Source organism: Opisthocomus hoazin, chromosome 6 (genome assembly GCF_030867145.1).
Source record: "Opisthocomus hoazin isolate bOpiHoa1 chromosome 6, bOpiHoa1.hap1, whole genome shotgun sequence".
NCBI classification, from domain to species: Eukaryota; Metazoa; Chordata; class Aves; order Opisthocomiformes; family Opisthocomidae; genus Opisthocomus; species Opisthocomus hoazin.
This window is the reverse complement of record NC_134419.1, coordinates 53,958,008-53,985,603: the sequence shown is the minus strand read 5'-3', so window position 1 is coordinate 53,985,603 and position 27,596 is coordinate 53,958,008. Positions and strand designations below refer to the sequence as shown.

General features: G+C 43.3%; 1 protein-coding gene across 3 annotated transcripts; it reads right to left on the bottom strand.

The window, feature by feature from the left end:
- Positions 1-203: 203 nt before the first annotated feature.
- On the bottom strand, positions 204-27,596 carry MACROH2A2 (macroH2A.2 histone). Of its 3 annotated transcripts, none has more exons than XM_075423147.1 (9): positions 27,495-27,596; positions 20,486-20,718; positions 12,237-12,343; positions 10,679-10,876; positions 8,931-9,041; positions 7,154-7,253; positions 6,132-6,221; positions 3,892-4,066; positions 204-369 (listed from the first exon to the last, which is right to left on the bottom strand). In XM_075423147.1, exons 2-9 carry the CDS (start codon positions 20,655-20,657, stop codon positions 204-206), a joined length of 1,119 nt encoding a protein of 372 aa, XP_075279262.1. In that variant the 5' UTR covers positions 20,658-20,718; positions 27,495-27,596. The 3 variants fall into 3 exon arrangements, with proteins under 3 accessions (XP_075279262.1, XP_075279263.1, XP_075279264.1); XM_075423148.1 differs by lacking the exon at positions 27,495-27,596 and adding an exon at positions 26,336-26,594; XM_075423149.1 differs by lacking the exon at positions 27,495-27,596 and adding an exon at positions 25,725-25,806.

Genomic DNA, 27,596 nt, shown 5'->3' with positions numbered 1-27,596 from the left:
TATAAATGGCTAGAGGATGATGACAGTATGATGAAATCTGACTAAAACCCTCTCATCTCTAGTCACAGCTCTTCATCAAGTCACAACACATCACACTACTACCACTCCCCCTCCTCATCACATTGAAAAAATAAAACCCACCTCTAATGCTTTTAATGCTACTCAAGTTTGTTGAAAAATAAAGTTTCATTTGGCTGCCGTTGCTACTTAGTGTCTAGCTTGGCCATTTCTTGCACATAGATGCCAATACTTTCACTGTCGAAGAGCAGAAAGTAAATGTTCTTCAAGGAAGAAGAGCTGGTGCCATCAAAATGGGTGGAAATAGCTCTTAGAGTCACCTGGGCTGCCGTCTGTTTTGGGAAGCAGTTTCTATATGGTAGGGGAAGAAAACAGAACAAGTGAGTGTCAGCTACCTGTGCAGGTATTACACACACATGATGCTGAAAGAAACAAGCCATAGTTGTACAAACTACAGGCTGCTGTTAAGATAGTGCCAGCTGCAGTTTTGCAATGTGTAAATCCCAGAAGCAAACCCCAAGGTTTTGTTAGCAATATTCACCTGCTGCTGTATTAGTTTCCTTGCTGGCATAATTACTGTTTTCATTTGCTTCTGCTTTGTATAACCACACAAAGTTTTTTAACGCCCTCCCTTAGAATTAAACTTTTTCATGTCATGCTGAGCAGGCTAAAAAGTTCAAGCGATGCTTATTTTTTTAGTTGAGAACTGAAAAAAAACCCACCAAAACCCAAACCAAAAAACATCAACTACTTAGCTGACTTCCTCACTCTGTCATTAAAAATACTTTGCTTGAGACTTCAGTGAAATTACAACCCCTAGCCAAATTACGGCCAAGACACATTCATTCATTCATTTTGACGGTAACATTCTCTAACCTACAATCTGAAAAGCTGAAAGCTAGCAGTCTTTACAGTAAGTGGACTTTTCAACTGTGTTGACATCTCTTGGGGCACCTGGCCCACATCCTTGAGATTCAAGTTTCTCGGCAGCAGCAATTTTTCCATCTTAATCATTCTTATACTCCTTTTTCAAGTCACAAAACCATTCAGCTGCAACACAGTTCCTGTGCCCTCATCTCCGTGCTACAAGGGAACTGGCTGAGAGCACACTGCTAAGAGCGCAGTTATTATGAAGGTGAGCTGCTTTGCGTCTCTGTTTACATAAAAATACGACTGCTCTAATACTGCACATAATTTCAAGAACTGTTCTACAGTTGAACTTGATGCCTATCTAATGAAATAGTCTGCCTTGCAGTATGCTCACGCTTAGGAAGGTCTCCACGTTGTTCTACTAGTCTAACACTAAACAGATTCCTTGACCTAGAAAGCATCCCTTCCTGAAGCGATACATGTGTGCCTCTACCACTGGCGTCTGGAAGGAAGCACACTCTCCTGCATTCCCTGCTGGAGTTTCTCCACTGCCTGACAATGCTTGTAATAGTTCTGCTGGTTTTGCACAACACTGAAGAGCATCGGTGCAGTGCTTGCTACATGAACATGTAGGAAGCCACATGCCTTATAGAGTCTGGGTAAGACTTTACTGGGACACAGTGACTTGTCTGAAAGTGAGTTAAGACCCAGCTTTGGGCATAACTCTGCTGGCTGCTCTTGAGTTTAATGCCTTCTATTTAGATTCTACTGCATGATAATACTCCAGAGGAAGTTAGATCCGTGCCAAAAAAATTGGCCAGCACAACCTAGCCCATGTCCTTCCTCTGAGGCAGGATTACATGCAACCTTCCTGCTTGTGAAAAGTTTGTCTAACCTATACTTAAAGATCTTCAGTAAAGGGGTTACCTCAGTATACACAGACAATCCATCCCAGGCCCTAACAATCCTCACACTTGAGAAATTATGGTATTTCTTTTAATAGTATCCAGAGCTACCTTTGCAGTGTTTTCTGTTTCCCTCCCTCTCCAATAGCACTGTGATGTGCATTTGTTTTTATTTCGCTTTCTAAGTTTGGTACTACTCACTTCTCCTTACTCAATTTCATGTTAGTGATTTCAGACTACTTACCATACTTATATTAAAAACCATCCAAAAAAAAGATCTTGGAAACTAGTCATCAGCAACTGCTTTATCCATATTCATTGTAATACAAATGATTACTAGCAAACAGATTTTCCTACTTTTAGGCCCTGGAAACCATTTTCAGCGACCCAGATAATATGCCTTTCTGGCAGCAAGCTATCACTTTTCGAAAATGTTTTTCAGTTAGTTTATATCTGCTTCTCAGCACAAGCAATTTAATCTAAACTGCATTCCTCTACCTTTTAATGACAAGATCATAGAGGTGAAAAGCCCTGGCACAACTGAGATATCCCATCTATCGCTACATTATATCAGTTACTGTAAACAGTCCCTAAGATGGGACAGAGAAAAGAAAACGCACAGAACTGACACAGCATAATTCCCAATTTACCCAACAAAACCAGCATTTCTTGTGCAGACATGCAGGTGGAACAAAATGACAGCAAAAGCATTAAGCCTTATTTGAAAAACTCGGCCTTTTTTCAGACAACTTTGAGGTCCTTTGATAAATAAAGTGTAAACCAGCAGCATCTGGTAAGACTTACTCTATTTTGTGTTAGCAGGAGTAATTGCAAGAGCAACAGAGAGTGAAATGGAACTAAGCAGCAGAAGGATCTGCACTAAGACTAATGCTCCAAGACTGGATTATTATTAGATAACGCTCATGGGATACATGAGGTCTATAGAGACTATTTGTATTGGCATTAAAAGCTACAGTTCCTTTTTGAAAGCTGAACTTTAATAACACAGAGTGGTAAAACAATTTATCACATTTTGCTTTGATTGAACACTATAAACAAAAAGATCTGTGTATAAAGGAAGAAAAATCATTAAAAGTTGCACTGCCCTGCTATTTATTATTTTGTCCTAATCCATAAAAATATTATTTTGTCTTGAAAAGTGTCTATGTAAAAATGGCATTTTCACCTCCTTTGTATTCAGTAAGGTGTGGCGATTTCACTGATCAAAACGCAGTTTTACTCTCATTTTATTCACTGCTGAGCCAACACAACTAGACTGTACTATGTACTTTACTCTTTGGGCATTACTAACAGAATCAGTTCTTACATTTCAACTTAAACATAAGCATGTGAAGTCCCACACGAAACAATAACTTCTGCAGTTAGCAGGGCTTGTGTAACGTTTCTTGTGATCAGAGACCAAGCAAGATTAATGAACTGTCAGTTAAAAAAAAAAAACTTTGGATTTTTTAGTCAAGCACATTTTATTTGCTAGTTATTGAGAAAGAAATGTGTAGTTTCACAGTTGGTTTCATAGTTCCCATAACAGCAGAACTGTATCTGAGAAATACTGATTTTCCTTTGAAAGAAAACATTTTGCGTGACTAATCTGTTTAATATATATTCTCAGGATGACTTAAGTGAACACTCCACATTTACCTCACTCAGGTTGCATCACTGTTACTTGGCTTCAGTATTTTGCTGGTATAATGTTTTTAGTACAAATGTAGTTTTAGTAAGATTCACCACAGCAAAATGAAGAGACATAACAACTGAGGTGGTGCAGGCCCACAGCAGAAGAATGAAAATTACTGCCTAGCGATAGATAACACAGCAAGTACACTCAGCCCTCCCGTGGATTAGCTAATTTCCCTCTATAAAGGCTTTCTGGTCATTCCATGCAAACGCTGCACTTCAAACTCCTTTAATCCGGGGAAGCACGGTATCAGATGGCACCTGCCACAGCCCTCTGGAGCAGGGTCAGCCCCTTTTGTGCCACAGACCAGAGGGTAACTCTCTACCACAGCAGCAGCTCTCCGACAGCTAATTAAACCATTGCTACCCGATACATAATCCTCCTATGCCGAAAGAGTCATACCTGCCACTGGGAAACGGGGGGAAAGCCACGGACTTCAACTTCTTGTCTTCTGCGGCTGTTAAGCAGTTCTTTATAGTCTCTTCAAGCTGCTCTTCACACTTGTCTGAGCCCCACTGTGGGATGTGACAGTGGATGACAAACTTTGCTGCTAGGCCGCTAGACTGAGTAAGTGCAGCTAATACAAACGAAAATATAACATTTAGTTTTGAATAGAAACCACCCTGCAATGACCTCTCAATCCAAAGTACTTCCTTAATTACATTACCTCTCCAAAGAAATATATTAGGAATTAAAATAAGCCACAATGGCTCACTTGCAATCACAACTGGACTCTCTCGTCATCACTTTTGTGATCAATTATTATTTCTTTAGAGACCAAAGAAGCCGGGGCTCATTTGGTTAATGCACAGTTATTCAATAATATTCAATAATATTTTATAGCTTTCTCATTCAGCAAGGCCTCTGGATTTGTTTTATGCAAGGTATCAAAACCTTGCACTGAATACAGTATCATTAAACCCCCAACGCACACTTCTGCAGTGCTGGCACAGCCTTATCTGAACGCTTTGCACAATTATCCTGCTCCATCATTACAGCTCCAGAGCGTCAGGGAGTAATGTTTAGACCCACTTCACAGCCGAGTAATTTCAGACAATGACATGAAAATCGAAGATGTTTGTTGAAAGTCTCCACCAGTTATGACCAACTAGGAACGTCAGATTAATTTTTCAGACAGTGTAATATTTCTCCAGGACCTGCAGAGTCCACAGCATGGCGTCAGTTTGCTTTTGTTGCAATTGTGACCATTAGTACTTCTGAAGATCTTGGTCTCGGGGATCTCAGGTTAAACACCTTGAAATTAGCTGTGCAATTAAAGCATGAGGATGAAACACTTGGATATATTCACTTGTCCCCCATCACAGAGGAATTCTGTCACAGGCACAGAGGAATTCTGTCTAATGCTTCACTGTGCCACTTAAATTTCAGCCAGAAAAGAAATGTCCAGCCTTTAACCATAGGAGCAAATTGACTGAAAACAGCACAGGTACCCCCGTGAGCAGCACTTGAATTCAAGCCCATTAGGCTGGAGCTCAAGTGTTTGCAGTAGACTTCCAGTGATTAACAACCATTTATCATTGCTTGCCTCAAAACCAGCAGAAGGTGCAGTTTCAAACACCAACACAACACAGTGCTTGAGAGCGTACATTTTCCTATCTATTAAACTAAGATCATCTTCTTTCCTGGGACTGGCTTAACAGCACAAAAGGAATCTATTTCCTTGTTAGGTAGTGATGTCAACAGAGAAAAGTAGTTTACTTTGACGTTCTGGCATATATTTTTGATTCGATGCAAAAGTGAAGCAAAGTATCTTGTGCAAGATTTTCCCTGTCATTTGAGATTTTAAAATAGGCTATTTATTTTGGAAATTTTAAAAAACTAGACTATTTAAAGCATTTAGTTTCTTGGGTATTGAGGTATAAACCAAATAAGGCACTGGAAGATACACTGTAACTTCTCTCCATCTGCCCTCCAGCCACCTCCAACCCCCACCAATTGGTTTAATTTGTTGACAGAGGAAGACATAATCTCAATCCCCAAACTATTCACTGCTGCAGATGTGTTAAACATTTGAAGGGAGCTCTTCTGTAATTTGTATTTCTATAATGTATCTGTAGTGCCTGGGAGAAGAGCAGCAATCACTCTTCCAAAAAGCATGTAAATTATAAAGATTGTTATCACATCTTTATTTGTGTTCAAAGTAAGGTAATTGTTTGGATTATACTGTTCATCAAATATGCATAGAGCGTGATAATTTATAAGCTATCGCTGTTCTTATAACCTCTTACATTAGACTAAGAGCTGTTTCTGATTCTCACTAAGGAATGCGGTACAAAAATAGGAGAAGAAAGATGGCACAAAAGTGACAGCACAAGTTTTCCTTAATTTTTGGATTATTTCAGACAGAAATTGCCTAAGGTAAATTAGTCAGCCTGCTGTAACTTATGATGACACCTAGAAGCTCAAAGACTGGATGTGCACAGCACGCAGGTATCCTATTCTTCTTCCGTTTTTTTCCCCTAAGCAGGCTGTCTTTATCAGCTACAGCTTCGAACAAGAAACAGAAACATTTACACCACATAAGCAAGGGCACATACATAATCAAGAACAGATCAGAATATCCAGAGAAAAGAACATATGGAACGAGCTGTTTCTAGAAGAGAGCGTAGTACCCTTTTTACCTTCAGCAACTTCCAAAGGTCCTTGAGATTTGCGAAGCTCTTTCACTGTTTCTAAAAACTCTTTCCCTCCAGCCTTTTCCAATGCCTTGCCTGCAAGGACACAGAGCAAAAGGCCTTGGCTTCAAAGTTTCAGCAAAAATATAACTCTATGTTATTTAAAAGAAAAACATTGTACACATATGATCCTGTTTTCCTCTATCATCATCATCATCAGCAAGTTTATGTTTACCACTCTATCTAGCCACAGATAACATTTCCTTTTTATTGGTTTTGAAAATCCCTGTACATTATTACTGGAAATTAATATAATTATATGTAAGAATGCTATTGTAATCTGGTTTACGGCTAAAACAGTGAAGAGCAGGATTTTCAGAACTCGGATTTTCAGCCTCCAAAATCAACCCTACTACCTTCTGAAATAAACACAGCTGGGATGCCAGTGAAGGTCTCAGTGACTGACTGTAAAAAACAATGATCCAAAAAGCTTGCTACTGGATTCTGTGCCTCTCTATACAACTGATTGCAGTCAGGCTCTCTTTTTTACCTCCCTCTTGCTTCAATTTCCGTATTTGTATGCCAGCAGTAATAATATTTCCTTACTTCACATGAGCAGTGTAAGGCTTTGTACATGAGTATTTTGAAAGTATGTAAAATTCTACAATGAAAAGCATAATTAGAGGATTTATTAATACATAGTTTTCTTCACAGAATTTTCAGAGGCAAATGTAAAAATAATCCAATAAAGACCACAATAATGATTATTTACACTTTGCTGCTCATGTGCTTCAATAAAATATCTGTGTTTTGACTGTCACAAGCCATCATTAAAAAAAAAGATAAATTAGTGATTAGCCTGTTATACCTAGTCAGATCCAGCATGATTTTCAGAAGTGTTGTGAGTGATATTTTATGGCCTGGGGAAGATTCAGATGAAACAGGATGGGATCTCAGCAGGCAGCTAGTAGACCAGCTACTGTTCCAACTCTAGATCTGATTTTTTTTTGCGTGTAGCAGAGCCTCACCTATTTCCTCCTTGAGGTCTATTTCAGCAGTCGTAGGGTGAACGATGCCTTCTACTTTCATAGAGCCAATATGGCTGATGTCACTCTGTGTCAGAGAAAGCTGTAAAAACAATAATAAGAGTATGAAAAAAAATAGTAATTTGAATGCAAAATCACTTTCATACCAAAAACCTAAAATGGAAGAAGGCTGGATATGTGTGATCCTCATTTTTAGCCTTTAATTAATTTGTACACCACTCAGATTGTTTTGTGATACCCACAGCTTGTGAGCTTTGTCCAGAAGAAGTTACTTCTAGAAAATTCATGTTCTAACATCACACTCTGAACAGAAAAGGCTGACTTTGGAAATACTTTTGTTTAAAGAGAAGAGTAATAAAATCAAAAAGCTTTTCTCCTGTAGAAAACACTTGCCCCCAGTAAATCACTTTAGGGACCGAGAAAGGCTGAACACTATCCTGATCTATAAAGGCCTCACCACCCAAGTAATTAGATTTCCTTTGATTTCCTGGCACAAATAAAATAAGGAATGCTTTACCCACCCACACGTCTGGAAACAGGCCAAAACTTGATGTCGTAAGGTGCTCAAAAAAGGCTGCTCCCCAGATTACACAGCCTCATCACTTTGAGCAACAACAGAAGACAGAAACCCTAAAAACCATTAAAAAGGCTTTAGAGCTGCTGAACACGTGCCCAGCACACCTCATTTCTTCCAAGACACACTGTAGTATTTATGTTCTAACCAGAACAACAAGCACTGCCCATTTTAGAGAAGAAAGTGAGAAGCTGTACAGATTCTGGAGGAACTTATGAGAGGACTGAACTATAAAATAAAGGAGATAAAAGTTTCATTTACCTGTCCAGATTACTGCTTTTAGCAATCTTCTGGATCTAGTACATGTCTGACCCATTCTAGGCCACTGCTTTAGCAAGAGGTGGGATCAGGGGGACTGAACTCTCAAGCACTGCTTCATACAACAAAGGTATACCATCAGTATAGGGGGGTTACAGAAGCAGTTTCAGGAAGAACACTTTTCCAGATGACCTCACTATTGGAAATAATCATAATAATGAAATATCTTGACGATATCTCCATAGTTAAATCTGTAAGAAATATTCCAGTTTCATTCAGAGGGTCCAAAAGTTAAGTAAGGCAAAATCTCTCCCTCCTGATGAGTACGAGAGGGAAAAAATACCACCAGTGGGACAGAGTTCGATGGGCACCAAGGACCTGCGGGTATTTTGGTGAGACAGTTTTGTAATTCCGGCCAGGCGAGGTGTCACAGCTTGTGCTGAGACGGAGAAGGAGGCATGCCCTGCAGCTCTGGTGAGGACCTCAATTTGAACAGTGAGCATCCAGGCACGTGGCACAAACCAACATGTGGAAGTTCTGGGTGATCCTGGGATCTGGCCCAGAAACACTCTTTTATAAGTAACAAATAGCCTAGGAGGTTAAACCTGGTTTGGCAGTATGCTAGGCACAATGCAGCCAAGTCCAAACTGAACAAAACGCTAGCATAGCTTAGGCCAAGAAATGAATCAGTAAGGTTCTCTATAGAGAAGAGAGGCTGACCAGGATTATTCTTGGAAATCTTTTAACTGCAGCCATATTTTTGAGACCCTCTAACACGCCCATGACTTCACGGAGTTTTGACATTAAATTTGAGACTACTAAGGGAGAACGTAGAGAAGATTTTGTACTGATGTTAGATCAAAAGCATCCACCCATTTCTGCTAGGCTTCATTGCTGTGATCCCAATCTCTTATAAATTTGTATTACCTTTTGTCCTGGCACAAGGCTCTTGGAGGACAAGATAGTGAAACCATCCCCGGGTCCATCTTCAGATGTTGAATTTGAAGCTCCTTCTTTTTCATTGTCTTTTTGTTTGTTCTATTTGGGGGGAGAAAAAAGCAACAACTCTCAAAGGAAAAAAAAAAAAGAAAGAAAATCAACATTTCCCATTATTCAATAATGGATAGATTTAATCAGTTACTACAAACCTCATCTTCTCAGATCGATATATTACTTATAGCCTTTTACTCCCCAAAGATTATATAACAGAGGTCTTCACTGTTTATACACCGCTAAAACATCAGTGGTTCATCTGAGGCATTACATACGTCTGTAGTCACATTAAGAGTCGGTGCACCCACATCCATCTGTAGTTTTACTAACAATTAAGGTTGTACTTATGGGTGGGTGCTAGTTTATTTTTGCTGGTAACAGAGCAGAGCTCATACTAAATCAAACAGTAACCCAGTCAAATGCCCCAATCTGAAGGAAAATGCAACTTTCTGAGCTGAAAAAAAGTCATAAGTCTCAGCTAATAAATCATAAATCTGAATTCATATTGACAGGAGTGAGCAAGCACACCTCCACACAAGCAGTCAGAATGACAAAATGAAATATTTAATAGCTGAAGTTCGAATACAAAATCCCCTTTGTGGGACACACTCCTTCATGCAGCCTAGCTCCAGGTGTAGGAAACCTACTCCTACCAGGGCTGCAGGAGCATCTCCTCATGTCTCTCAAGATTTGCTTTAAGGTACGTCAAGAAGCTAACCCTTCCTAACAAGTTCCAAACTCTGCATGTGCACAATTCAAAGTTGGTAGCTGAGATCAATATCTAGAGGCATCCTGTTAAGGACCCCATTAAGCAACTTTGTTTTCTTTTTAAAAGTTGTTTCTGCATATTTTCAGCTATGGAAACACATTAAAGCTTAGAGGCATCCAGAAAGATGTGCTTAACACAAGTTCAGTAAGCTGAGGTCAAAGCTTAATATCGTTTAATCCTACCCAATCAAAAATTTAGCAGTGTTTTAAGATGCATGCTCTGGAACGACAAACCAAGAGCACTGATCTGGGTTACTGCTTTACCAAATTAAACCATTTTGGATTCTGAACAGAGGATTGGCAACTGCAAGGGAAGGCGCAGTGGCCAAGTTCCAACCCCTTTACTCTTCTTGCAACTCTTAAAAACTATTAACAACAGCACACCTAAGAAACAAAGAGCACACACACATGAAACAAAGAGCTTGTCAAAATGACATTTATGTACCATGTCAGAACAAGTTCTCTGGACAGCAAAAAATCTTCAACAGCTATACTGTAATTGTACAAAGCTGAAGGTGTGACATCTTTCAAGTAGACAGTGTTTTAAAATACAGCCTCCTTTATTTTAAAGATACAGTTCACTGCCACACACTTAGTGTGGACATAAAGAGATTCTACACACTTATCAAGAAAGTATTGCAAAGGTGACACGGAAATCTGAAAAATTTCCCTCAAAACTTTAAAGGTTTTTGTTATGAAAATTCATTACATAATTTGTGTGTTCGCCTTTATTTCTAAAGTTCAGAGGAAAAAAATAAATCCTGGTGTGTCTATTATCAAGTCCTACCTCCCATTTCCAGTTGTTACAAACAAACAATGCAGAAGCGCTGACTTATTCCTCCTAATAATCCTAGTTGGTTTTGATCCACTTCCTCTTTCACACCTCTGGAATCCCACATCTGCCTCACGCTTACCTTTTTGGGTGTCCGGGCCTTGACAGACTTTGCCTTCTTCGCACTCTTTTTGTTCACCATGGATTTCCTTCCCTTCTTCTCAGGAGTAGGGGAAAGGATGGTCTCAGATTTGCCTTTGGCACCCCGTTTCTTGGCTAGAAGCTCTGGCTGAATTCTGGGCAGGACACCTCCACTTGCAATAGTCACACCTTTTAGCAACTGCAAGGAGAAGCAGTGTAAAGGAGCACATTACAGATTCTCTTCATCTGTACTCTAGCTATTTTTGCTGACTACATTACACACATGCAAGTAGAAGGCACACTTCCTAAAGCATTGCACCTTGTCCCTTTATCATGAAAAAAAACCCCAAAACCCAGAAGCTATTAGGGAGAAAACCCACAATCATAAGAAACCTGGCAGGTGACGGCGAGGTCAGCCAGCACATCCCACAGAACTCTGTTACTGTACTGGTCAATCACTGTCCTCTCTTCCAGTGCCAGTCTTTCTGCATACCTGCCCTTGGTGACTCACAAGCAGTGAATGACGCTAAGAGAAGAGGATAAGGGCCTGCAGGACACTTAAAAAAATGACTACACAACAGCCATGCTCAAAGAAGGACTGGTTGCAGATCTCTTTGGCAGGTGAACAGATTCGGTGAAAGCAAGCATGAGCCCCAAGAACCTGTTTTTCAGAGGTGAACAGGAATGGACTGTGATATTAGGTGGAGGACAACACTAGACCTAGTCCCCAGTTCACAGGCCAGTGACCAGCACCATGGAGCAGGGAATGGGCTGGTAGTGTTAGCGTGCTTTTCCCTCTCTCCTGGCCTCTGTTTTGATTTATCAGCCCCCTTCACTGTAAACAGCTAGACGACTTCACAGGCACCACATTTTCGTTATTGAAAGCAGTCAAATTAAGTGCAGGAATCTCTCAAAGTGAGAATGATGCCATCCATTTTCACATGGGGCCAACCAAGAAGGGATCCTCTGATGCTGACTGAACCTTTCTGGCACTCCTGAATGCTGCAGTTCACAACCCATGCCACGATCTCTCTTCTCACTCCACAAGTTTAGCAGAAGCAATCCCACAGGTGACCCTCAGAGTCTGAGCACTGCAAACCACAGTCCAGGTGCCAATGGACCTGGGCGTATGGAGGCGGAGGCAGTCCTGGAGGCAGCAACAGCAAGCAGTGAGCCAGATCCCTACCCAAGATGGGCCTCACAGGCAGTATAATAGAAAACACACATTTCTACAGCTTTTGGGAAAAGGTCTCCCATACGACATATTTTCTTTAAGTGTTGGATGTTCCTGAGGAAAAAAATTAAGCATCAAGTCTACCCACTTCAACAACACTCTAAGGCTATGAAAGAAGCAAAATTTATATCCAGAAGATTTAAGATGAGATCTCTCTGAACCTTCTTTTTTGTTTGCTTTCATTCAAGTGGGCACAGTCCTGTCTTCTTCTGCCAATAATTGTGTTCTCATTCATGTGTCAGACTTCACCGTTTCTAACCTTGCATGGTAGCAGCTTCATTCATGCCACAGCATGTAACTCTTGTACCAAAATGTAAACAGGTACCTGATTCAGTTCCTCATCATTTGCAACTGCCAGGAGGATGTGTCTGGGGGCAATTCTTCCTTTCTTGTTGTCTCGTGCTGCATTTCCTGCTAATTCTAGGATTTCAGCTGTAAACGCATTGAGATAAAAATGAGTAGCAAAAATGCAACCTAAATACACCCTATATACAGATTTTACATTCCTTCTTAATACCCATTTACCTTTTCAGGGGTGTTTCCCAATTTAAATGGTCTTTGCTACAGAAAGGCAGAAACCAAACCACACTAAATGTATCTGTAAATTTACATAAAATAATTTATCCTTCCTAAATCTCTAATGGATAGCTAGCAGAAAACATGCTAAGCTTGGTTCACATAACTTCTTTGACAAGTCCGAAGTCAGAATTCCCTTTCAAAAAAACCAAGAAACACTCTATGAAAAGGTACATCAGCAGTCCAACATTTACCAGTAACCCTGTAACAATAAAACAGCAAAGCATGCAATGAAACCCCAGACCTTGACAAAACAGCAAGGATTCTCAGGACCAGGTAAGACGAAGACTGAGGTGCATTTAAAGAAATACTTTGAAAGCCAGCAAACTAGCCAGGCAATGCTGCAGTTCTGCATTAAAGGGCATTGAAAATCTGTGAGAAGCTTCATTTCAGAACAAGATATGAAAAGTTTGACTTAGAGGCAAGCAGAGACAACATGAGAGCTTCAATGCATTAACTACTGGTAGAAATTTCCTTCTACACCTCTGTGAACAGGAGGTCACTTCAAAAGTAGTTTCTCTACATTTGCAATCACATTTATACTGTGACTAAAGTCACTGAGCTTGTTCTAATTGTCATAGAGGAAACGCAGACACTTCTTTCCGAGTTTATTTTAACTGTAGCAACCAGTTTAATTCATTTACTTACACGGTTTGGCCCCCACTCGGAAGTTATTTCTCATGTAAGAACTCTACTGAAACACTGAGCAGGAAGGATAAGAGAATGTTTTACTCTAAATAATCATAAAAATTGTATTCACACCTTGTTTCATTTTAAAAGTATCCAGTGTCCCTGCCTTCTGGTTTTTGTTTTTGTATTTACACCTGGCAGTAACAAGGGTAAGAAAGTTACAGTCCATCAGTGTCCTATTAATGATATCTTACTCCTTTTTATCAACTAACTCAAGAACTGTAACTACCATAAAAAGAACTTTCATGAAAAATCTAGTAGAAATCTACATAATGCTCTCTGGCTAAAATCCAAAGGATTTCAACAAGAGGTTAGCTCTCGGTTCATGGGAAAAATACAAGCTTTCAATTTTGCTCAGTTAGAATAACAAAAGCGCATATTTGTCATCCAGTTATCACTACTACACAGCATACATACTTAACAATGTTGGAGATGTAAAAGCCATTGTTTAGAATTATGTGCGTATTCACAGTGAATTGTTTAAGAAACAGCCAGTGTCTGTTGAAAATTTTCAGTTATTCATGCAAAACTTTCAAGGAACGTTATCCAAGTTGCAAAGACAAGCACTTAAATTTTAGAACCGTGGTTGCAATAACTAGGCCACTGCCATGAGGAAAAAAGCAGTGTGCAATCAGATAATCAGAAATAGCATCACACCACTAATACACACTGTCTTACCTTAAAAGTTAGGGCAGCAACCTTGGCTCTGGCATTTCCTAACTTTGGAGCGTTTGACTTGGACTTTAAAGCAGGACACTGAAAAGAGATCCTGCATAACCCAGCCATATTCACACCTGTGGGGGCTGCAGGGCTGGAAGTTTCAGACCCCACTCCCAGACCTCTGCCAGTGGAGCTAATGCAGCGGCAAACAGCAGGAATAGATTGCCATCCATTGTGCAGACCAGCATAAAGCAAGAAAAGAGACCCAGACTCCTCCGGTGAGTTTTGCAGATTGGTGCTAATAACAAAGGAAGACTGCATCAGGACAAAAAAAAGCAACATATACTTACCTGCATGGTAACTGAAGTTCTTTTAAACGTGCCAACAACAGGCACATCCTGCTACCTGTGTGCTCACCCCACTCCCCCAGGTTCTGGGTCCTTTGGCCAGCAGCATCCTGATGGTGCACTCAAATGTCCTCTGCCTAATGTTAAGAGCAAAAAATGCAGAACACTCAAATGCCAGCCATCTACCACAGGACACCGGGAAGAAGGGAATCCAAGGCAGAGATGACATATGGCAGACTGTGGAATATGCATATAACTTATCAAAAGATGCCAATTATTTGCATAGGTAAATAATTGCCTTACCTCCTTCCAACAATTGCCTATATGCATATTTTTCTAATGCTGGAGGCAGGGACTCATAGCCTTAAGAATATACAATGGCACTTGCAAAATGCAACATCAAATCTGGAGGCTTCCGTTATCGCATCCTCTTCTGATAAGAACAGATCCCTAAAGAAACTGCTTTACATTTCAAGTAGAAACATCTTGACAGCTGAGTTTACCTAAGCTCCAAGAAGACTAGTCTGAGAATACAGGTCCTATAATAAAGTCCTATACTATAACAAGCTTTCTTGTATTCTTAGACATAAGCTGATTTTACTTTATGTGCTCTCAACAGCAGGCATTAAAAATTAAAGTGAAATCTGCAATAATCTTGCTTCCCTCAAGATTCAAAATTCACAAAGATGCCTCCACACTAGAAACATAACTTCAATTTCAGACATCTTCAGCGCAGATGGCTAAGAGCTCGTTTATGCACTCCACAGCTCGCCTTAGCCTCAGACAGACATTGAATGTATGTCAACAGAGTAATGCTCAGATCTGTCCACTGCCTCCACAAAACACCCAGTCTTATTAATGGAGCCTTTTTTCCTGTTTGGTAAGCACTCAGGACCAGAGCAGAACATAACTGTCTTCCAACCAACACAAGCAGCAGCCAAGCTATGACTGAATGGGATTACATCTTCTCATCCTGTGACATGCAGGAAAAAGAGGTTTCTTTAGCTGATGGATCAACAGATTTGGAGTGTCTGGGAACTAAAAGCATCATAGCCAGGCCAAAGGTGTTTGTTCAGCTGAGCTCAGCCTGTTTTTGTGAAGTGCTCAGCTGGACTGATAAAAATATATGAGAATTACTGATAGCAGAATCGGGAAGATTTCAGACAGGTTATCTTGTTTTCCACTTCCCCTTTAGGATAAGTTTTGACAGTTGCTGTTACACTACCATGTACAAATCTACCCAATAATACCTTTACTCTGAAAAGAAGTATCAGACGATGGAGTCCTTCGTCCTCCATTTGCAAGTGGAAAAGTATCTGCTCAGTTTGTCTCTTGACGGCAGATGAGTGAAACGGACAGAAGAAATGGCAGCTGATGTCCTTCGAAGGAGGAGGTATTTGCTGATGTTGTGTTCTGCCCTAATTTAGAGAAGATGGCTTTCCATTGACATCTTCTGTGAGTTCCTCTGACCAGCACACCATTCACATGTCTTCTGCTTCCTAAGCAAGAGGCACCTGTACTATTTGCCTCCGTTTTGGGAAGGTGCATTATGGGACACATGCAGTTGATGTTTGATTTAGATGATGATGACTTTAGTCAGTCCCATGCACACTCAGAGCATGGTCTGGCATGCATCTGTTGCAAAGTCCATAAATCCAGTGGGACCAAGGCAAATTTTTTGTGGAGTTTTAAGTCTGAAGACAGTAGAGCCCAACACTGTTCCAATAAACACAACCTTCTGGATAGAAATTAAGCTGCAGTTTTGCAATACGATTTTCAAGCCTAAGATATAAAACAGCATAGACAGATTATGAAAAAAAGCCTTAGAACACTGATGAGATCTCCTTCACATTAGCTAATCAGTCGAGGTAAAAGTACCTCTTCTTGAGATACACTGCGGTGATTGCTGGCATTTTAACAATGGGGTTGATAAGCAAAAGTGCAGATTTGGTGTTGATAATGGCTGTGAGGTGCAGCCACAATCAATCTTGCATATAAAGGGAAAAAATGGGGATCTAGTAGCTCATGACACAGAACACATACCAAAGCCAAAAGGCAGTCTGAATCACATGGCAGCTGGGAATAAGGATGCCCAGGATGTACATGCACCACCTGGATGATGCTAGTCAAGAGGCTCAGTGCTTCAGGGCAACAGAAACACAGGCCATCAACAGACCATGTGCACAGCTGATCGCTCACAGGAGAATCGCCAGTCCATGCTAGGCCCTGGATGAATGCAGTCAGACTGCTCTGGTCCTGTTTGACCTTTCCAGCCTCATCTACCTTGCCCTTATCCCAGCCATGACTTGCTTTCCCAGCTCCACAGCCCACTCTCCTTTCCTCAGCAATCCACACCTAAGACTTCTATCTCAGTTGCCTTTCCTGGACAGTCTCCGTTTCTGCTGTCTACTCTTCTCAGTTGTAGCAATACTCAGGCTCAATCTTCCTTTCTAGGTTCTTCATTATCAGCACGCCCTTCATCCAACCCTTGTCCTATGCCCCATTTTTCCAACTTATTCTCCAGCTCCCTGGCAGGGTTTCTGGACACCCTTTGCTATTTATTTGCCCACTGGTCACCAGTTCAGCCCTCCCCACTAGCCAGATCCATCCCTGGCTCTGTCTCCAACATCAATATTCTTCTCTCATTACCATTGTCTCCCCAGAATTTTATTATCTGTTCCCAGACTCCTTCTCTGCCCAATATGGAACCTGTTGCCAGTCTCCTATTCTGCTTATCCAGTTGACTCCAGGCTGCCCTTCTCACCTCACAGACAGTAAGTAGGATTAGCCTCTCCTTCAACTCCTATTCATGTACTCCCAGCCTTCAGCCCCAGACCTCTTGCCACCAGCCCCTGTGAGGCTTTTGTTGGTTCTGCCTTCACATCGGAGAGCTTCCTCCCCTGTGCTGCACGGTACCACTGAGACCACAAAAAGCCCACCCCCTGCTCTCAGTGCTGTGACAAGAAGCAGCTGGGGACAGCAGTGAGAGGGAAAGTCCTCCTGAGCACCTGTAGCCACAGGCTGAAGCATGCTCAGCCACCACATGGAGTGGCCCATGCGCAGTCCTGGCACATGTCAGAGCTGAGAAGCTGAGGCATGCTCTGTCACTCTCGGGGGATGATGCATAGGCAGTCTGGGCAGCACTGGGAACTAGGAGAGGCTGGAGCATGCTCAGTGAGGACCAAGTCTTTGGAGATATTAGCTGTTAAAATTCAAAGAAGTCTCTGCTGAACATGAGCAACCTGTGTTTTTTCAAAGTTACAGCTTGGCCAAAGAGAGCAGATTTCTCCAAGATGGCAAAGACCACCCTTCCCCTTTTGTAAAGCATTGTATCTGCTCAAATGCAGAGAAGCACCCAGGCGTTCAGAGAAGTTCTCATGAATGTTTTAACTTAACAAAAAAGCATGGCTCAACTTGCTTCTGTGAAACAGTTTAAGAACCAGACTCCCTTATTCACACTCTCCCAGATTTAGCCTGAAACAGTTTCCCTGCATGCAGGCTTTCATCTTCAGTAGCCACCATTTCATAGTTGCAAGTCCTTGAAAGAAAACTGGAATTTGTAATAGGAAGCATCAGATGATATTAAGAAATGTTACCAGTTTGGTAGATAATACCCCCTTTGACAACAGCCTCGGAAAACCACATTTTGTTTCTAAAGCCTTCCAAAAACGAAAGAATATATTCACACATATATACTAGGAATATGCAGAGTTAGATGTTGCAACACTGTTTTTCAATTGAACTATCCACCTTTGTAATCTTTTCAAACAAAACTCTGGATAGAGCACAGAACCTTTGGTTTGGGAACACCACTATCCACAAGCAATAGGCATTTGCTCAGAAACATTACTCCATTCCATTACAATATACACAGCATTGAGGCAAGATTGGGTTCTCTCTCTGCTGAAGCAAGCAGCTTAGAACAGCATTCTCTTACAACTTATGTGGGCCCCCAGCCTACACATCTAGCAATTTTCTTGCCTGGTTGACTACACATTCTTTTTTTCTAAAACAAAGTATAGGCCCACACATAATCTGGCCTTATCATATTAATGATTTAAACTAAACTGCACTTACTAGCCAGAAGCCGAGCCAAGACATACACTTTTCTAGTTCAGACAACAGGTAAACAGCACCGCGCTGTATGTTATAAAAAGACGACCATAACTCAGTCTGCACTACTAAAGTGCTGCATATACCAGATGTGCTGTTGACAATTTATTACTACACCTTTTAATAATTGCTACAGCTCAGAACAAGCAGCTCCAAATGTTTATCCTAGAAACTCCTTTGAATGCTAAGGACCCCTGCGGAGTGCAAAAAGAAAAAGAGTACTTTTTCCCACAGACTGAAGGTCAGCAGAGTCATTATGCAGCATGCTATTCAGTTATAAAAGTTAGCACAATTTCAAAAAAAACATGTACTATGGTTTTCATCTTGCAATACCCAGACATCTTGAAGTCTGTAGATGACTTCCAAGCAATTCACAATCGATGGTAAACCAAACGCACCTTGCTATAGAGAAATTCATGTTTACGAAATTCCTGAGGAGGTCTGAACCTCCACTAGAAAACATACAGGGGCCTACCAACAAAAACAAGGTTGAAAATCCCTGTGGTAAAGCAGGAGAGCTACAAATCCTCTGTCTCTGCCTTTCCCCCTAACTCCCTGCAGCCTCTGAAGCACCCCTGCTGAGTAGCACTCCATGTTGCAGACAGCTAAACAAGCTCTACAAGCCACGGACTTTGCCGGTACAGCACAACTGCACCAGCTCTACTGGGAGAGAGATTTCTGCAGTTACAAGACTTCATTTTTAATGTACAAAACTGGACTGTGCAAATATGAGTATACATATATTCTTAATGAAGTGAAAGATCTCCAGAAACATTTAGAGAACTGACCTTTCTCTATGATGAATCAATCAATATAAACATGTTTGGTCTTACATAGTAAAAGAATAAAATTAAATCGAATGAGTGGGAGAGATGCTCACCATCTTGGGTTTTGATTCTGCTTTTCAGTGGTGTTTTGTTTTATTTTAAAACCAGCTCCTTTTCGGGACTTATCTCTTGAAGGAGCTGGGAGTGAACATAAATGCAAGCTTGAACATTTTGTCTACATTTCTTCCACATAAGCAATACTTTTCCACTCCAACTCCAGAAGTAGCCTCAGAAAAAAAAAAAAATTGATTCCCACCCTGCAACTAATCAGCACATATGTGGAAGTTGCTGTAACATGCTGTTATGCAACATCAGAAATTTAATTTTTTAATAGTGAAATTATCACTGTTTCAGATTTTCTCCACATCTGAAACAAAACAGTGCTTTTATTGTCTGGTAGCTAGAACAGGCTTTCACACGTAAAAAAAGACAGCAACGTTTACACAAAGACTGGTGTGCTGTTATACAGACAAACAGGCTCCATTCAAGTTTCATCCATGCCACTTTGGCAATAAACTATGCTCCCGAAACACAACCCACTCAGCTAATTCCATCCAGGCTTGTGACTCCTCACAGATTCCCTAATGCACCTCAGTCTTGATCTGTAACACCTAAGTAACCCAAACCAGAATCCTCTCTGCACCGGGTGTTGTAACAATTCGCTAAGGTGCTATTCTCCACAATTAAATAAGAAACTGAGCAGATATGATCATAGGACAGTCTGAAATAGTGCAATACATCACAGTAGATTGCAGTATATTGTATCACCATGTGTTACTCGCGCCGTCCTCTGAGGTCAGTTTCAGAAAGCAAAAAGAAAACTCAGGGTATGTGGGAAGATTTAAACCCTGACACAGTTTCTTTACACACTTAGGCAAGCCAGAAAGATTTTCAAAATACAAATAAACAACCTCCATATTTCATAACTTTTTGATGCTGTTCTGCAAGGAGAAGTGCAGCCAGTGAAACAGAGTTTGTTCACTTAAAAAGCATGATAGATGTACAAGGCGGGTTTGCGCTTTTTTTCTCCTGTTACTCACATCCAGGTGTACCAAAGGCCTAATTCATATCAGTTTTCTCTTAGACAGAAACTACCTAGATGCAAATCCTCACTCTGCAAAGCAATAAAAAATAATCCTTCCAGCTAATAACCAAACATTGCGCTTCTAAAGGAGAAAATTTCCATCCTCAGCCTCTTCAATAAGCAAATGAATCTCCTCAGTGTTGTAAGCAAATTTAAATAAACCCTGCCCTTGCAGACCCTGATTTGCAGAAGTGCTGAACACGTTCATATCCCATCCCATGGATATCCCTGGCTTCTGCATGTGATCAGCACTTCCAGGATCAGGCTCTTGGTTTACCTGCTAGGTACTCTATGACAGCTGCCATGTAGACCGGTGCTCCAACACCTATCCGGTACTTGTATGTTCCTTTCTTTAAGTAGCGCATCATCCTCCCCACAGGAAAAATAACGCCCGCCCTGCTTGAGCGTGACAGTTTGGACATTTTCTTCTTCCCACTTCGGCCCGACATCTTGCAGCTTTGTGCTTTTCAATTTGCTGGTGATTCTTATCCCCTCGCTCCAATCCAAAAGCTGCAAGAGAAAAGAAATAGGATTGGTGTCTAGCATGTCAGAAATATCTCTATACATTACTGTGTTGTTCCAGAAGACAAAATCCAAACCCATTCTCAACACTTGTTAAAGCTGAGACATTATTCATTAAAAGCTGGATAACTGGAACATTTGCTATAGCTTTTCTTTTGACTACGGCACTGTCCATGTAGCAATAGCACAGAAGAAGTGGTTTGGAGAATATAAAAAAAAAATTAAAAAATCAAATGTACATTAATCTTTTTTTTAAAAAAAACAACACAACAAAAAACAAACCACAAATCACACTAAGGCAGACACTACAGCACAGAAGATTTCCATGCTGATTGTTAAGTTTAGCAAGTTATAAACAGCTGAGAAGAACTGGCATAATGCAGAGCATTAAACAAGCTGAACAACAGATACTGGTGCCACCTGTAAGTAGAGGGAGTCATACTACTTGCACAGGAGAAGATAAAACCTACCTACAAACACACTGCTTCTTCACGGGTCTTTAATACAGGGAATTTCACATGCACGACTGAAGAGGAGAAGCAGGCAGGCAGCTATGCTTCAAGCACCAAGCACCTCCACTCGCCATGCTCTGGCCTCCGGGGGCCAGCTCACAGGCTTCACCGCTTTCATAATTTTCCCTGGATCACCTTCACAGCAGCTCCTGGGAGCCCCAGAAGCCTTCCTCCACGGAGCTAAGGGGAAGTCTTTAATCTCTCATCTTCAAAGGATTGGCTATCAGGTTTTTCTGTCCACCAAGCTCCCTGAAGATGTATTCTTTTCCCTGCCTTAAGAGCCAATCCAGTCTATACACAGAAGCAAAGAAAACAAATCTCATATTCTCCTTGTTTTCTGGCTACAGTGAGACTGCAGGTAAACAGACAACAAACCCCCAAGTCAGCCACTCCACTTCAAAGTGTGCACATGGTCGTAGCTACACCTCTAGTTCTGACTCTCAGCCAAATAAACAGGAAGTTTTAACTCTGGGTACAAAAATTGTTTTTAACTCCATTTTGATAGCTGCCCTGGTAGCCTAATCAGGATCCTGGTTACTCCTCTGAAGTAAATGATGAGCATGTCTGCCACAGATGGTATTTCTACTAATGAAGGCAGAGCTACTTAATTCCCAGTATTAATTCACCCCAGTGAAACAAGGAAACAAAAGGAGGCAGATAATTTGAAAAACATTATGATGACTTTAGGTGATACTGTTAAATTTTATCACAATACGCATTTTAAATAGCCTTCCCAAAAAAAAAAAAAAAACACAACACCCCCCCCCCCCCCCCCCCCCCCCCCCAAAAAATTCATTTGACATGACTGCAAGCCCTTGGGAACAGTCAACATTCATCCAAGGATGGAACAGAAATCTATGTTTCGTTCTTATCCTGCTTCTTACAAATCAAGCGCATATATAAAGAGGGACATCTGTCCCAATCAAAGCCAGACATTCACAGAAACCAACTCATCAGTAACAGCCAAATTCAAGGGTGGATTTCTACAATAACCTAACTTGAACGCTGGTTTCACTTATGATATCAAGCAAATACAACCATCACAGGGTCTGCAGAGGTCTATAAAACCCTGACGTGTCCTTGTCTACCAGCCAGATAATTTTTTTCTTTCTGTGTGCAACATCTTATGTGGGCACGACAACAAAAGTAGGGAAAGATGAAACCAGTAAACCTATCAGACACAGACATCCCAGAACTGATGCTGCTCATCATCCTACTCCACATTCCCTGCGAACTGCCAGCCTGGAATCATGAGCGGTGGTAAAAGAGCTCATAAACTGCTGCTTGCAAGTGCAGAGTAAAGGCAATGGACACTTCAAACAGATGCAAGTGGGAAAAATTCCTATTAATTCTGCTGATCAGGAGTAACCAGGTGTGTAGGACAGGGAACAATTGCTAGGAATCAGCTCCGCTGATTAGGACCAGCAGGTTACAGTAAGGGGGGAAAAAAAAAAATAAAAGAGCTGTTGTGAAAAGGCAAACCTTGCATCAAGGTGTGTAAGCAAGAGAACAGCCAGCGCTGAGCTGAGGAGCTGTGTCCAACTGCAGACACTGCGTTTCAGGGATGCAGAGCAACGAGAACCCAGAGGAGGGTGAGAAGAACGATCAGACGTCTGACACAAACTAAAAGAGAAGGCCAAAAGAAGCAGGGAGACACGATAATGGTCTTTAGAGATGTAAAAGGCTGCTTTGAAGGTGGAGGGAGTAAGTGTTCCCCGTAAAATTGACAGGAGAATAGTGGGACTCTTACAGAAGCTGTGTAGCAGGGAGGAGAGTGGAGCACCAGACTCAGTCAGACAGGGAGGTGGCAGCATCTTCCCACCAGGACAACTTAAAAACAGTTAGAGAATATGTATCAGAAATGGCACAGGCAGCATCGGCTCTTCCTTGGGACAGGAGGCGGGACGAGCTGATCTCTCAAGGTACCTTCCTCCAGCCCTCTTGCTCAACGAAATCTGCAATTTGTGACAAACCCTTTATAAACTTTCAACTTCATATTATGCTACCGATTAACCTTTATGAAGTGTCCTTTTCAGTTTGCGGTAACTGACGTTCAACTTGATGAAGAAACATAGGCTGGGAATTAGATTTCTAGCCATCAGAGGAATGAACTTCTGGAACAGCTTTCTCTTATGAGTAATATGAGCAACAATTGCTCATTTTAAGGTGAAACTTAATAAATGTATGCGGCAGGCTGCAGTCTGATTCCTGCAACACCAACGGGATAGTTTCATCACTCGAGAGCTTAGTCCTGCACTGAAATGCCTACAGAGAGCCTTGCTGCAAGAATACACTAAAACCACTATGTATCTCATTAACCTAACCTCTCATATATTTGCTCCCATAGTACCACATCCCAGCTGCGTGTAAATCAATGAAAAAAAAGCAAACATCGTGAGGTTGCACCCACAGAAAATACCATAGTTGCACTTGATCTCTCTTACAGAATATCAAAACATATTTGTATAACTAAGCACACCACTCTGGGGCATGCTGTTGCATTATATACATTTCTGTTTAATTAATCACTTCTGGCTCATTCTTCTATTACCTCACTGAACCTTCCACCTCTGTCTCTACTCCTTTATTTTAAATATCTCTCTCTCACAGCAAGTCTCAGCCATTTTTTTCCCCTGCTGCCCAGGCAACCTTTGGAATCCCAAAACATTTTTCCAAATACAATCCAGGTAACAGATCAGGTATGTTCACAGAATTTTGTGAGAGCCTAAATACAAAAGAGGTTTCAAAACTCTGCTGACATTCTCTGTCTCTCTTCTTTGCATGTTACACGGACCAGGGTATACTGGGGAGTGACACATATAACAGCATGTTCCTGTCTCATCTTGTCTCGAATTCTATGGGAGGCAATTTTTGGTAGAAAGCCAAGCTACGGCACAGTCACATCTACTAGAATACAACTCCTGTGGACCTGGACGAAGAAATGTGGTATGCTGGGGTTGGCAACTATCTACGCTAGGCACCTTGGAGGGTGCACACTGAGGGAATGGTTCACAGGTTCTCAGGTGACTGTCAGTCCTTGGGATCTCGAAGTTCTCTCGCACAGAAGAGCTACACCTGGCCTGCAGCGAGGCCCCAGGGGTTTGGGCCCTGCTGGCTCACGCCTCCCACAGGCAGGGGTTTGGTTCACCTCGGAGGATGCACAGCAGCTCAGCCTTGACACAGTTATGTGATGCACTCACCTGAAGTGCTCCAAAGCTGCCAACAGCTGAAGAGCTACAAGGGGAGCACTGCTGTCCTAATTGTTCTCTTTGGGTGATGCAGCTAAGAGTCCAGGGCTTAGCAGTTCAAAAGGACTTCAATCTGCCCACGCTAGTTGCCTCACTGCCAGCTGATTCATCGCCTCTATGTCTGCCCTTATAAACTGCACTCTCCACAAAAAAACACAGCCATGTCATTTATGTGAAGGCCATCCTCGCTAAGTTAGAACAACTGCGTCTATATCTGGCTACCACGACATCATGAGGCTTGGGCAATTTCAAGCAATTAATGTTTCCAATCCCTTAATTGGTCACGGCACACTCCTACTCTGCCATGACTCCAACATCCCTGTGTTGCTATGGGGGATTTAGTAGCTACCAGATCTCCCAGAGCTCTCTACAATGTGATGAAAATATAGTAGACTTTTGCAAGCTGGGCCTTCCTCTGTGGATTAAATCTTCTTCGGAGCCCAAAACAACCAGCAGTATGTTCCTTCTGCCTGCTGGAAAAAGAGCTCTACCTCCTTGCCACTCTCAGGAGGGTCCTTCCACTACAGACGCTATCACCCTGTTTTCTTCCGCCATGGTTATGTGCAGAGGGTGATGACTGCTGCACAAGGACACTGAAACAACAGACCGCCCTGGGACGTTCCTCTCACCATTGTGCAATCTGCCTCCCACACCACATCCCGAGGGATCGAGGTTTACCAAAGCAACCTTAAAACCACTTTCCAGTCCTTCCTACATGGATGCTTAGAATAACAAAATCTCTTAATCATCTCTAGTTGGTAAGGACACACATAATTTTCAGAAAAGTAAGAATAACCTGCAGACACAGAAACAGACTGCGACCTCTGAGTGTGTCAGAACTTGAAAAGCTAGCTGGGAAGCAGTTTCAGAGATTAACACGTCAAGATCTGGCAAGAAAGTATGGATGTACATCAGAAAGTTCAATGTGGTACAAAATGCCTCAGATACATCAGATCTAAATTTCTTTAAGACAAATCACAGAAAACAGTGAAAGAAGACAAAGCTTAGTTTGCACAAAGTAGCACCAAAACTTTTCGAACACTGATGGAGAAAAGTAAATTCTGCCTGTTTCTCTACACATCCCAGATCATACACAAGACAGAGGCAAGCTAACATAACAGCTACATCAAATACAAAATGCAGACTAGCAACTAGTTATCACTAAACATTTGGGCAATGATTAGGTAGCGATTGATCTGCCCAGTCAGATTTAAACCGCTGCACTGCAGCTTACCCTTCTGGACTTCACAGGTGGCTACAACGTCATCCGGCAGACTGAAACTTAGCACGGCGTGCCAGGCACCCTCCTGCTGACAGCTAGAGGTTTAAGGCGGGCATTACACTGGGAGCTACACCAGAAGCTCACACGGGCTAAAATGCTCAGGCATGGCTGGATGCCGACCTCGGTGACTCACAGAACAAACACCCCAGCCTTTGCAAGGCTTTGTAGTGGAACTGTTTCTACTGAATTTATTCACCAGTGATGCCTTGGACAGCTTTTCCAGATGATTCGAGCGTGCTCGGCGTCTAGGAGTCTCGATTTCCAAATATCAAGAAAACTTGAACTCAGCAAAGACTGAAACCAAGGACATGCAGGACTATCAATGCACCTCCTCTTATCTCCAGCTTAAGATCTCTTTGAACAGCTAGGAGATGACAAGCAACCCAGAGATGTTACATCTGGGGGTCAAAATCAGACTGCGCACTCCTGTATAAACGCCACTTTGTGAAAATAACCCACAAGACCTCAAACAGCAGCTTGTTACCCAAATAAACCGGTCAAGCACAACCGAGGTGCAAACACCATGCTGCCCAGCGGGCAAGCAGCACGACTCCTGGACTCACCCTGCTGCGAACCGACAGACACAGAGCGGTTCCCGCAGGAAGCAGCTCCACAGGCACACTGATGCCAGGAGAACCGGAGGTTCCTTGCAGCGGCAGCCTCACGCCAGGAGCTGCAGAGGCCGACCCCCGCACGGCGCGCAGCGCCAGGGGCTGGGCCTTGGCGTTGACTCAACCCGAGCCTTCTTTCAAACTTGCTGAGGCCGCCGAGCTCGCGGGGGACCGACCCGGCCCCCGCCGGGCCCGCGGAGCCCCCGCCGTGCCGCCAGCCCGGCCCCGGCCGCTCCCCGCTGAGGAGCGCGCCCGCCGGCGGCCCCGCGTACGCCGCGTGGCTGCCTGGACACACCCGTCCCGCCCACTCTCCTCAGAGCGCCGACGCGCGCGCCCCGAGACTGGGGGGTACCGCGCTCGCCCCGCCCGCTGATTGGCCAGCGCGCCGGCCCCACCTACGAGGTGGTGCGGCCGCAAGGGAGCCCGCTCTAGGAGGGAGCGTGCCGATTGGCCGGGAGCCGCTGAGCGACAGAGAAAGGGGCGGGGGGGGGGTGGGTGTGCGGAGGCGCCGCGTGCGCGCTCCGTCGCCGGCCGCGCAGGCGCCCTGAAGCGCGGCGGGGGGAGGGGGAGTGGCCGTCTGCTTTCCCGCGCAAACGCTTCCCCCGCGCCCCCCAGCGGGCTCGCTCCCGCCGTCAGGGAGGCTCCGCGCGCTGCCTGCGAGGGGCGGCCGCAGCCGCCGCCGCGCGCGCCCCCGGAAGGGGAAGTGCTGCGGGGCTGAGGGGGGAGGGAGGCAGCGAGCGACAGCCGCAGGCGCGCGGCGCCCGCGCGCAGCCCCCCGGGGAGGCCTCGCGCCCCCCGCCCCCCCGGGGCCAGCCCCGCGCGCGCCCCCGCCGCCTCGCGCCCCAGCCGTAGCCCGCGGCGGTTCCTCCCCACAGCCGCGCCCCGTCGTCCCCCCCCCCGCCCCCTCCCCTCAGGGCGGCCGGCCGGCCGCTGCCCCCGCCCCGGCCATGGCCGCTCCCTCCCGGGCGGCTGCGGAGAAAGGCGGCGGCGGCGGGAGGAGGAGGAGGAGGAGGAGGAGGAGGAGGAGGAGGTGGGTCGGGCTGCGGGGAGAGGGAAGGAGAGAGCGGGCCTCGCCGCGGCCCCGGAGCCCCCGCGCCGCCGCTCCCCTCACCTGCCGGCGCCCGCCGCCGCCTTCTTCCCTTCTCCTTCTCTTCCCGTCCTCTTTTTTTTTTTCTTTTTTCCCTTTCTCTCCCCCTCTCCTTGCCCTCCTTTC